Raw genomic sequence first — 12987 nt, forward strand, 5'->3', positions numbered from 1 at the left:
TGGACTACGATGTGCAGGAGGTCAAACTAGATGATCCTGATGGTCCCTTCTGGCCTTAAAGTCTATTAGTCTAATATGTTCAAAATGGCACGTGTTCTTTGGGTGAAAGGAGCTGGAGAAGTGGAAGCGGCAGTACTACTATGCCAAACGTTGTGCTGTGTTTGTTATTACCTATGTGTATCAGTGGCTGATGAGCTATCCTGAGATGCTGGTAGTATTGCATTACAGAGGCCGCTTAGGAGACCACGGAGTCTGGAACTGGGATTCTTGCTTTGTGGGCTGGTAGAGGTAACAAGACTAAGAGGAGGCAGGTGTCTTTACTTGAACTACTTTCACATTGTACCTTCACCTCTGAGGAGCAGAGGCTAATTCAGTCGCTTTCACTTCATAGTACTTGGCCTCTCTGCTGAGGTTACAATAATAGGTGTCGATTTAATTGGGCGAGGGATGACATGGGCACTTCTCCACTAGCAATTGGACTCAGATCCCCAACTCATTTCACATGGCCAATGGATAGCCCTTAAAAGACCTTTAGTTATTGCTGGCCTGGATGGATGAGAATCCGCAACTCACAGGTAGAAGATTTTGCATTTCACTCACAGTCCCCATAGCAATCCAGAAGTCTATTGGATCTTTATACCATTTGAGGCTGGTTTAGCATCCCCATTGGATAGACATCCCCAAAAATCAGCTGTTCCTAATATCAGACTTAGCGACAAGTAGACAAAGTAAGACCAGGTGACAAGGACCGGCACTGGCTTCAACACAGTGCATTTTAGTGTTGTGCAGGCCTGGAACATGTATTTAATGGTAATGACATGACCTGTGGCAACTACCACCTCGTGCCATCTTACAAGACTTATAAAGAGAAGCCCCTGGGCAGTGCAGAGTCCTGTATCGCTATGTTGGAATAGGCTTTACACTTCTGCCATATCTTTCATTGGAGGAACCCAAAGGACTTAAATGTGATTTTTGCATAAGTGAAGCATCTCCAAGTTTTTAGAGGACATTCTCTGTGGAAGAATAGGGCCTCCTAGAGTTATCCTGGGATGCTGGTAAGTGTGACTGCGTTATCCTAGAGAGAACGGACTCTTCTGGCGCTGTGCATATGGAACGCTCTCTAGTCATGAGGATCAGCAGTGTACAGGCTCTCGGCTCCTTGCTGGGGGATGGTGGGGGGAGGTCAGCTTCACTGTGAAAGACAGCATCTCAAGGAACATGCTACCTCTGACAGGGGTCGCTCTGTGAACTCTTGAGCATGGAAGCTGCACAGATCAGGATCTCTTCATTTTTTCGGAGAGCTCTCACTCTCAGCAGCTCATAATGGACATTTGCTCCTCCTCCTTGTATTATCAAAATGCTTTGTTCTCAGCCGTCTCTTCTGTTTTGCTTTGTTGGTCAGGCTGGACAACAACAAGTTTAAGGACAACGTGATGGAGCTGTTGGGGAGCGTGCTGAGTGTGAAGGATTGTCAGATTCAAAAGATGAGGTACTGGCTAGCATTCATAAAATATTTTGGGGTGTCACTGCAGTGGCCATTTGAGCTAAAGGTTCATGAACTCTCTAAACATTCACATGATCTAAGCTGTGTTGTGAGATGTGCCCTCAGCAAAGCATTGCGCCATGTGTCTCCGCGTGGTCATCCACTCAGGGTGCAGCAGCAGTCAACAAAGAGAGCAGAACAGAGACCATGAGAAAAGGGCGAGAGAATAAGACAGAAAATATCATAATGCCACTGTATAAATCCATGGTACGCCCACACCTTGAATACTGTGGGCAGTTCTGGTCGCCCCATTTCAAAAAAGATACATTAGAATTGGAAAAGGTGCAGAGAAGGGCAATAAAAATGATTAAGGGTATGGAACAGCTTCCATATGAGGAGAGATTAATAAGACTGGGACTTTTCATCATGGAAAAGAGACGACTAATGTGGGGGGATGTGATAGAGGTCTACAAAAGCATGAGAGGTGTGGAGAAAGTGCATAAGGAAGTGTTATTTACTTCTTCTCATAACACAAGCACCAGGGGTCATTCAATGAAATTAATAGGCAGCAGGTTTACAACAAACAAAAGGAAGTATTTCTTCACACAACACACAGTCAGCCTGTGGAACTTGTTGCCAGGGGATGTTGTGAAGGCTAAAAGTGTAACTGGGTTAAAAAAAGAATTAGATAAGTTCAAAGAGGACAAGTCCAGCAATGGCTATTAGCCAAGATGGTCACAGATGCAACCCATGGTCTGGATGTCTCTAGGTCTCTTGACTGCCAGAAGTATCTGGCACTGACTGCTGTCAGAGATAGGATACTGGGCTAGATGGACCATTGATCTACATGGCTCCAGTATGGCCATTCTTATGTTTGACTTGCAAGCCCTAGCCACTCACTAGTCATCTTCTCCACACTAAAATTGACCTTTTTGTCTCTCTTAATATTGCTGTAGAGCCCAGTGAGATATGTTCTGGTAGTTCAGTGCATGCAGGTAACCGCCTAACCCCCAAGCAGTTTGGGTTACCAACCTGCCTCCTAAACTAGTGCTCAATCCCATCTTAACTGACCAGCAAACGCCTCCTCTAACAGGGGGACTTCCAGGGTGGAGGCTCCCCTGCTGGGCAATGCTAATTGACCAAGATGATGATGATGTCATTTGCTGGTATGAGAATGGATGTTTATTGTAATCACAGTCAGGGTGGTGGCTTTGGGAACACACGTTTGTCAAGAGGGGTAGGTGAGCAGGGCAGGTCTCCCACCGCCACGCTGTCTCTCTACACAGCTAATTGCAGTTCATGGGCAGACTTTGACTCTCAAAACTTGTGATCAGTGCCACCTAGATCAGTAATTTTCAGCTAGATATCAGCCTCTGGCTCTTTCTGAAACCTGCTGCTTGAGCGGCAAATTGTGGCCGAAGGCAGGGAAGTAAGGACTGTGATTTGTACTAAGTTTTACTGGAGTTTTGCTCTCCAAATTGCAGTTCCCAGCTCTCTTGGGCCGGGGGTTCTGAAATGTGGAATTAACAAGGAATAGTTCCCGTGGGCTCAGACACTAAAGTGCTGGTGCAGACAGTATGCTTTGCAATGCTGGTGGAGGCTCTCTCTGAGCTCTTCTGAGAAAAGGCATTCATAAAGTAGCCAGGCCACAAGCAGTGCTGATGCCTTCAAAGTCAGCTGTGCAGATAATTCCCCAGTACCTTAAGCTGGCAGGTTACCGGAGTCTCTCAGGTGAGGTTTGAGGACCTGGGTGGCACAGCCCGAGATGAGGAGTCTGTTACAGGAGTGGGTGGGGGAGGTTCTGTGGCCTGTGATGTGTAGGAGGTCAGACTAGCGGCTCATGATGGTCCCTTCTGGCCCAGATCTCTGAGTCTGCGAGTTATTTGGAATAACAAAGTCGGATCTGGTTAGTGGCCCATGTCTGAAAACCGTGGGGCAAATGGCTAACCTGTAGGACACTGAGGCTGAGTATTGTGTTCTGCCTAGCACTCTGCACTGCTCCTGAGGATAAGTTTGTGGCTCCTTGTTCTCCTGCCCCCTTACAGCAGGAGACCCTCCTCTCTTTGGGAGCACCGGGCCACCAGCAAGCAGAGTCTGCCTTTCCCCACCTACCTCTTCCTTCCTCCAGCTCTGTGCCCCTGCCCAGACTCCCTCTCACTTCCACATGAGTCATTGCCTGCCCCAGTGTGGTGCAGCACCTTCCCACAGCCCTCCTGGGACCCAGCCAGGGAGAACTGTCAGTCACAGCCGCAGAGCACAGCCAAGGACAGGGATGGCTCGCTGGGGCCATGGGACTCGTTGCAGGAATGAATTCCAGTCCAGCTAGGTCTGTCAACAGCCAGCACCTCTCCCTGCACCTGCCATTGTCCTCAGTCCCCAGATGACATATACCCAGGGATCAACTGGTTTCCAAAGGGTTAACATGATCTTATAATGAACCAATGGAATTGTATTTTTCAAACATAATATGGTCACCTCCATGTTTTAACAGTATTCCTCTTCCGTGCAAATTCCTCAGCTGTGTCCTTGGCAGTTTCTGTGGCCGGCAGCGGGCTTAGAGGGATGTAATGGGCTAGGAACTGTATTTGTTCTCCTTAGACTAGATGCTAACTCCAATTTCTTTTCCCGGACAGCTTGGCAGAAAACCAGATCAGTAACAAAGGGGCCAAAGCCCTTGCCAGATCTCTGATGGTCAACAGGAGCCTGACGGTACTTGAGTAAGTTTCGTATGTTTCCTAGTTGATATCGTCCATGTTGTGGGCAAACATGGGTGCCTCCAGTGCACTCATGCGCCGTCGGCCGTTTCCTTCATGAAAATTGATTAAATAGAATGGGTGACGTCAGCTGACCTTAATTTCTCCACATTGGAGGATGGCTCCTGCCCACCGTAATCAGTTCCCAGAAGAGATGAATGTTGTGGTTGTAGTATTCTTGACTGGTGACTAATGAAAGAAATGTCAGCTGCCACGCTTCTTTTCTCTTTCTGAAATCAGCTGTCACCAAATATCAAAGATTCCATCCCCAAAGCCGCTTGAACACTGAAATCCAGTAAGAAAGCTCCTGTGATGCCCTCTTGTGAAAAAATCAAAGGTTAAAATCCCTTCCCTGCTCCCCCCACATTCAGAATGAACGAGCATTGCAGACATCGTGACAAAGATTCACAATGAGGGACCCCAAAAAGTTATTCATCCAGGAAATGTAAGGCGCTGTATGATTCCTTCCTTGGGTGTGAAAAGCTCTCTCTACAGCCTCAGTTTCACACTTATTTATTTGTGATGTCAATGATTTTCAATAATAATAGTCAGGGGACACCAAATTTGTGTGAAATATACTCAACTTTTCCATGTAAAGTTATACATCTAGGAACAAAGAACGTAGGCCGTACTTATGGGATGGGGGACTCTACCCTGGAAATCAGTGACTGTGAAAGAGATTTGGGGGTCATGGTGGGTAATCAGCTGACGATGAGCTCTCAGTGTGATGCTGTTCCGAAAAGAGCTAATGCGATCCTTGAACATACAAACAGGGGAAACTAGAGTAGGAGCAGGGAGGTTATAGTACATCTGTTTGGCACTGGTGCAACCCCTGCTGGAATCCTGTGTCCAGTTCTGGTGTCCTCAGTTCAAGAAGGATGTTGATAACTTGGAGAAGGTACAGAGAAGAGCTGCAAAGATGATTAAAGGATTGGAAAACCTGCCTTACAGTGACAGACTGAGCTCCTTGAGTTTAATTAGCTTAACAAAGAGAAGGTAAAGGGGTGACTTGATCACAATCTGTTAAATACCTACTTGGGGAACAAAGAATTGACAATAGGCTCTTCAGTCAAGCAGACAAAGATCTAACAAGGTCCAATGGCTGGAAGTTGAAGCTAGACAAATTTAAGATTGGAAATAAGGTACACATTTTAACAATGAGGGTAATTAACCAGTGGAACATACCAAGGGTTATGGTGGATTCTCCATCACTGGCAAGTTTTCAATCAAGACTGGATGGTTTTCTAAAAGCTCTGCTCTAGTTCAGACAGGAACTACAGTAATTCAGGGAAGACCTCTGGCCTGTATCCTACAGGAGGTCAGACTAGATGATTGCAATGGGCCCATCTGGCCTTAGCTGTGAATCTATGTAATGATGGACAGTTGACTCTTGATTCCTCCCATGGCGACCTATTAAACTGCACTAAAGTCACCCTGAGTTCCAGTAACAGAGGCTAAGCCCCAGTTGCTGAGAAGATCAAGATTTAAACTGAATGTCCACCCTTAACTCTCCCTTGTCATACCAGTTTTGTTCTTGTCCGGATTTTCTAACTTTAGCTTTTCTTTCTCTCTTTATCCTCGTTTCGCCTTCTCCCCAGCCTTCGCAGTAACGCCATCGGACCCACAGGGGCGAAAGCACTGGCTGATGCACTGAAAATAAACCAAGTCCTACTCTCCCTGAAGTAAGTGCTGTTGGTTTTCTTTCCTTGGCTTCTTCTGAAAGCTAATTCCTAATAGACATAATTGTATGTGTGAGAGACCGCTGTATGGGTGTGAAGAGTCCTCATCTCACTGGCTATCAGATGTTCAAATGACTAGACTAGAAAGATTGTGGGTAGTAAACAGCTGCCTTCATCCCAGTATAAGTGCAGTCAGTTTGCAGAAGGTGGCTGTCACAAGTGCAGTAGCCATAGAAACAACGTCTCACTTGCAATGTCCAGGAACAATCCTTTCCTGACAGGGCTTTGGCAGAAGCAGACAACTCCTGAGAGTTGTCTCCATCTTAATTTTACAGGGGACCCAGGAGAAGCCACCTTGGAGATGCTACTTAGTTCTCTCCAGATGCCCAGCTGTGTGGGGGATGCGCTCACTGAAACTGCTAGCTCTTTACAGTGATGCTGTGCTTTATGGTGTCGTGTCAAAAGGGCTGTCCAGGCATTAGAAACATTGCATATGGCGTTGGGTTGAAAGGTGCATCAGAATGGCAGAGGTCTCTTATTGTCATTGCCGTGTGCTAATTCTAGGCTTCCCTGCAGTGAGGGACACAGCAACATCTGTGTTGTGTTCTTGGATTTTCTCTGCTATCCCTTTTCTTTAATAAGATGAGGTCAGGTTCAGGGCAAATTGCCTGTACGTATAAACGTACTGCATACTCGTAAGTAACATTTACACTTTGGCTATAGAACGAGGAGAAACTCAGTGGTTTTGGCTGAGTTGCGCTCTGAGGTTTTGGAGTGGTTGGACTTTTGGGCCCCTGTGAACGGAAATCAAAGGAATTGTTCATGTGATTCCCTAGCAACTGAACCTGTTGAGTTTTGTACTTCATAAGTTACAGATCCAGTGGGCTTGGTGCTCCTCTCAGGGATGCTGGCATAAATCAGGAATAGGAAGTCAATGAACTTATGCCAGTGAGAAACCAAGGCAGGATCAGAATCAAGCCCAATAGATCTAGGTATTGGCTCAAACCACAAAACTGAGATTTGGATTTTGAATACCCCCTTCCCCAGTCTGAGGTGTGAGGAAGTCAAGCTGAGGAGTTCTGGCTCCAACCCAGTCTACTTATATCTCCTTACCCTGAACCAACTATCCAGAACTACTTTGAACTCTCCCTCCTCCCCCATTCTCTTTGTAGAAGTCATAGGGCATAACTTAGTACATGGACTGAGGGATTGGGATGGATCTGGTTGGGGCATACATGCCCCAACATCTTATTATTGAGTACAATATCTATTGATTTACTGTCTTGTTTATATTTATTGAATTATTCTCCATATTGAGATTCAACTGCTATTTAAAAATCATGATTATGATTATGACTATTGTAAAAAAAATAGGCAGAAAGTTTTAAAACAAACAAGAGGAAGTTTTTCTTCACACAGTGCACAGTCAACCTGTGGAACTCATTGCCAGGGGATATTGTGAAGGCCAAAAGTATAACTGGGTTCAAAAAAGAACTAGATAAGTTCCTGGAGGACAGGTCATAGAATATCAGGGTTGGAAGGGACCTCAGGAGGTCATCTAGTCCAACCGCCTGCTCATAGCAGGACCAATCCCCAATTTTTGCTCCAGATCCCTAAATGGCCCCCTTGAGGATTGAACTCACAACCCTGGGTTTAGCAGGCCAATGCTCAAACCACTGAGCTATCCCTTCCCCCTCTCTTGGCTCTTAGCCAAGAATGATCAGAGACACAACCCCATGTTCTGGGTGTCCTAAACCTCTGACTGCCAGAAGCTGGGACTGGATGACAGAGGATGGATCACATGATGATTGCCCTGCTCTGTTCATTCCCTCTGATGCACCTTGTACCATCTACTGTCAGAAGACAGGATACTGGTCTGACCCAATATGGCTGTTCTTATGTTCTTTTATGTTCTTCTGATGGCACCGAGGGGCGGGGAAGAGCAGGAAGCCAGGCAGAAGGAAGACTAGGCAGAGGAGGAAATGGAGGGATAGAAGTGGCCTATAAGACAATATAAAAAACGAAGGGCCTGATGTCTTAGTTACCCTCAGGCTGCTTTACCCCGCTCTGGCAGTGTGAGGGCCATCAGGTGCAGGCAGATGTGTAAAGTGGATGTCTGTGTAATCTACAGCCACTTTAAGGACTCTTTACCATGTGGCGTGGTGTGGTGGAGTGGTGTGGTGTGAAGGAATGTGTGACTCAACCCCAGCACCTTAAACACAAGGGAGGGAGACGAGAAAGGGCAAGAGGTGTCTGGAAGAGGTAGGCTGCTAAGGGGGCAGGAGGCAATCCCAAACGGCAGGGGCTGGGGGCAAGACTCAGGAGGCGCACTAGGAAAAGAACAGCACAGGAAGTTCAGGCACATGGGGGTTCATTGTTTTATACCATTGCCTCTGGCCTCAGGAGACGGCATGGCTAATATGAGACATGCTGGGACAGTCTGTGGCTGCATTCTGCTCTAATTCCTAGTTTTTCCACAATAATTGTGTTGTGTTATCTCTGCAGCCTCCAGAATAACGTGATCAAGGAAGATGGTGCTAAATTCCTGGCTGAGGCCCTTTTAACCAACCACAAGCTGACAACTTTGCAGTGAGTGATTCTAACTCCCAAGCTCCCCTATGGTTTGCTGTCTGCTCCTTTCCGCGGCCATCTGCAAGGGCAGCGCTGTGGTCACAGCAGCCTGCTGCTAATTCCCCTTCTTGGCTTGGCCTCCTGGTCAGGGCCATCTGAAAGCACAAGCAGATGAGCCAATGTCCTCTGCCCCACATTCTGACCATTTTCCGTGTCTCTACTCAGACACTTAATCATGTCTTTGCACTCCACTAAACACAGTTCCTCCTCCATTGCCCAGGCTCCAGTTGCAAGGGTGCCACCATTTCACACAAGGAAGCCTGCACTGCTCACATCAAAGCTGGTTTTCATCTTACAGGAACCACATTCCCGCAAACCCATTCGCCTACAATGCGCTAAATCTACTGCAATTGCTGTGCCCAAAAGTGGGCAGAGGCCAAGTGTGGAGAGAGATGCTCTTCTGTTCAAGGAGCAGGAGGGGGCAGGACAGAGCCAATCTGAAGGAAACATGATAGATGGTGGGGTGGACCCTGAGGAAGATGGTGCCTGGCTTGTTTGCCTGGTTCATACCCAGTCTGTCTTATTTATTCTAACCACTAAGAAGATAAAGCTAAGTGCAAACTACTACAATTAGGAAGCAAAAATGAAATGTACAGCTACAAAATGGGGAATAACTGACTAGGTGGTAGTACAACTAAAAAGGATCTGGGGGTTAGAGTAGATCACAAATTGAATGTGAGTCAACAATGTAATGCAAATGCAAAAAAATGCTCATATCATTCTGGGGTGTATTAACAGGAATGTTATATGTGAGACATGGGAGGTAACTGTCCTGCTGTACTCAGCACTCGTGAGGCCTCAGCTGGATACTGTGTCCAGTTCTGGTTGCCTCACTTTACGAAAGATGTGGACAAACTGGAGAGAGTCCAGAGGAGAGCAACCGAAAGGATAAAAGGCTTAGAAAACCTGACCTATGAGGAAAGGTTTAAAAACTCTGGACAAGTTTAGTCTTGAGGAAAGACAGAGGGGGGACCTGATAATAGTCTTCAAATACATGAGGAGCTGTTATGAACAGGACTATGATGAATTGTTCTCCATGTCCACTGAAGGCAGGACAAGAACTAATGTGCTTAATTGGCAGCAAGGGAGATTTAGGTTAGATATTGGGGAAAATGTTTTGACTGTAAGGACAGTTAAGCACTGGAAAAGGCTTCCAAGGGAGGTTGTGGAATTTCCATCACTGGAGGTTTTCCAGAACAGGTTGGACAAAAACCTGTCAGGGATGGTCTAGGTTTACTTGGTCCTGCCATAGCGCAGGGGCTTGACTAGATGACCTCTCAAGGTCCCTACCAGCCCTACCTTGCTATGATTTTAGGTCAGGTCGAATAGGGCATGTAACAGAGTGTGATGTCAAGTGTGATGCTAGATTGGCAAGGATTTGCCTTGATGATGATGTCTGTCAATATGGTAATGGCTGATAACAACATGATCATGGCTCTTACTTGATGTGCCCAGGAGAGCTGGTCTGCCATCCTCCACTCTGATGGAAAAGTCCACCCACCAGCTTACCTGGGGCAGCTATCCAGAGAGAATTTGAGGATCTAGGTCTAGTAGAGCATGATAAGAGATGGGATGAAGGTATAAATAGCAAAAGAGTGTGCACCAAAGCTACCTGTGTGCATTAGGGGAGTACAAATATACAGAGGCAGAAGTGCCTCAGCCAGAAATGGGAGACCTCAAGTGAGAAGAAGGAAGTTAAGGTGAGTTATTGATGGAGAGCTGACTCCCTCTTTTTGAAGTTTATGGGTGATTCTGTCTTCTTCACAGCCTTCAGAAGAACTCCATTGGGCCCCAAGGTGCAAAGAAAATAGCAGAAGCACTGAAGCAGAACGGGAATCTCAGGGAACTGATGTAAGGATTGACAGAGAGGTTACAAGTTAATAGAGAGATGAACAACGATTGAGGGTGACACTAACTTCTGAGTCCCCTTAGGATCTGTCCCAACCTGTTATGACATGGTGTACAAGAAAGGCCAGATATTGCCACCCCTATTCCATGGGTGGTCCCACTGAAATCAGGGGGATTTCTCATGGAGGGATGGACTGACTGTTCATTGTGGCTCAGAATGGCAGAATGTGCATAGGGTGGGCGGTCAGGGAGTCATTTCATAGGCATGGGAGGAATGTTTATGCTCACCAGTTCCCGTGTGATGTATCTTGTAGTAGATCAGCAGGGATATGATAGAGACACTGACGTCAGTGCAAGTGCTGCACCCTATATACAGCTTCATGAGTGCGGATGGGTGCGCGGCTGTGACCACAGGGACATGAGTGGGGCGGGAAGGTAGTGTGTGGTAACAGCCAGCCAGGGACAGGAAACCCCACCAGACTCCCCTGGCAGGGTTTCCTGTGCATTCTTCATTGGGAGGCCAGGGTTTGACCTCTGCTCATCCCCTGCTCGCTGTCGAGTGCCTTCCTGCAGCAAGCATGTGGCCCCAAAACCCTGTGGACACCTTGAGCCTGGAAGGGATATCTGGGCTCTCTATGGGCACAAGGCCATCCACGCAGACCATCTGGGGCTGTGCAGCAGCTCGGGTGCTCGGCAGCTATAGCCTTGCTTCCTGACTGCCCGGCCGCTTGGCAGCCGTGTTGGCAGGATTCCCGTTAAAGGGGAGAGGGGCTCCCACTGTAGAGGGGGCAGCTGGCTGTATTATATCTCCGGAGGAATCTCTATTGGGTGTCCGGGGGAAGAGATGCATCTCTCACTCCTTCCTCCAGTGGAGGTACCAAACTAGATAGGCCCCTTTTTGAGAGGTTTGTCCCTGTGCAGTACTGGGACAAAACCAGATGTGGTTTTCTCCAATGTAGGATGGGGGACGCCACTCAGCACCCTGCAGCTCTTAAAAATGGCTTCTGCCCAGGCAGTGTGACCTCACATCTACTGTCCTGCCGGCAGGGGCAGGATCATGTTGGCGGGGATGGGGTCATGCTGTTCCTGGAAGTACCAGAATGTCTGGTATTCTGGAAACGGGCGAGTGGCCACCTTACTCCAGTGTACCCACTGCCTGCCCTATCCCCCCAGCATGCCTCACTGGGAAGAGCCACACCTCCATGGCCCCTTTTCCAGCACGGGGAGGGAGAGACCTGTTTGAAGGGGATCCTCTGCATGCCGATCAGAAGGGTACAGTCTGGCCACACTTGTTCTTATGTTAATAATGTACCCTGGAGAGGGCCTGAGCACACCCATTGCTGGAAGTACAGCAGCTGTGCCCCCAGAAATACGAACCACCGTAGTCAGGGAACACAAATCAGACAAGCACTAGAGCTAAACACATGTCTGGGGTCGCGCTTTGCAACTCCCTGGAAAGCTTCCCTTCCAAGAGCATTTCTATGAAAAGCCAAACTAGGGAAGGAACAGGTTAAAGAATGTTCAGATCGATCAGCTGTATTAAAGTTGGCAGGGCCTGGTGAAATTCATCTTGGGTACTTAAGGAACTAGCTGAAGCAATCTTGGAATTGTTAGAGATTATATTGGCGAACTCATGGAGGATGGGTGAGGTCCCAGAGGACTGGAGAAGGGCAAACACAGTGCTGGTCTTTAGAAAGGGGGACAAAGAGGATCTAAGTTTCCTGTAAGCTAAATAAGCTGCTGGCCATGCAGGCTGGGCAGGCGCTCAGGGAACTTGTCCAGCTGGGACCTGCTGCAGCTGGGGGAGGGGCGCCCCTTCCCCAGCCCCAACCTAGCCTGGCCCCAACCTTCTGCGGCTGGGGGAAGGGTGCCCTGAGGCGCTGACTTCCCCTTCAGCCAGGGGGGTGCTTGATCCCCTGCTCCCTCCCAGGTCCCACCCCACCTCTTCCTGCCCCATCCCACCTCCGCCCCGCCTCCTCCCACAAGTGCGCCCCATCCCCGCTCTTCCTCCCCCTCCCGGAGCTTCCTACATGCTGCAAAACAGCTGTTCACAGAGGGCAGGAGGCACTGGGAGGGAGGGGGAGCTTGGCTGCCAGTGGCTAATTTTTCTCTGTGAGTGCTCCAGCCCTGGAGACCCACGGAGTCGGTGCCTATGGGGACACCCTTCCCCCGCCCCCAACCCAGCCCCGGCATGGACCTGCTGCAGATGGGGGAGAGGCACATCTCCCTAGCCCCACCCCAGGTGCTGCTGCAGGGAGAGAGAGCTAGGGGGAGTCCTCTCTCCCCACCGTAGCCCCAGAGCACCCTCCTGCACCCCAAGCCCCTCATCCCCAGCCCCACACCCCCAGCTGGAGCCCTCACCCTATGCACCCCAACCCTCTGCCCCAGCTCTGAGCCCCTCATCCCCAGCCCTGCCCCAGAGCCCGCACGCCCAGCCAGAGCCCTCACACCCCTGCGTCCCAACCCTCTGGCCCAGCTCTGAGCCCCCCCCACCACACACACACACACGCTCCAAACCCCTCGCCCCCACCCCCACCACATGAATTTTGTTCTGTGCACCAATATGTAGGTGATGTGTCACACATCATTTCCA

The 12987-nt window shown here is 48.7% G+C and overlaps 1 protein-coding gene across 3 annotated transcripts in view; it reads left to right on the forward strand.

Moving 5' to 3' along the window:
• NLRC3 (NLR family CARD domain containing 3) overlaps window positions 1-12987 on the forward strand; it is a 73057-nt gene that overhangs the window by 39382 nt on the left and 20688 nt on the right. For all 3 annotated transcript variants that reach the window (XM_075132862.1, XM_048867617.2, XM_075132863.1), the window contains 5 exons: window positions 1403-1489; window positions 4117-4200; window positions 5835-5918; window positions 8421-8504; window positions 10314-10397. In XM_075132862.1, coding sequence (XP_074988963.1) covers window positions 1403-1489; window positions 4117-4200; window positions 5835-5918; window positions 8421-8504; window positions 10314-10397 — 423 coding nt within the window. The remainder of the gene's footprint in view (window positions 1-1402; window positions 1490-4116; window positions 4201-5834; window positions 5919-8420; window positions 8505-10313; window positions 10398-12987) is intronic.

Source organism: Caretta caretta, chromosome 10 (assembly GCF_965140235.1).
Source record: "Caretta caretta isolate rCarCar2 chromosome 10, rCarCar1.hap1, whole genome shotgun sequence".
Lineage (NCBI taxonomy): Eukaryota > Metazoa > Chordata > Testudines > Cheloniidae > Caretta > Caretta caretta.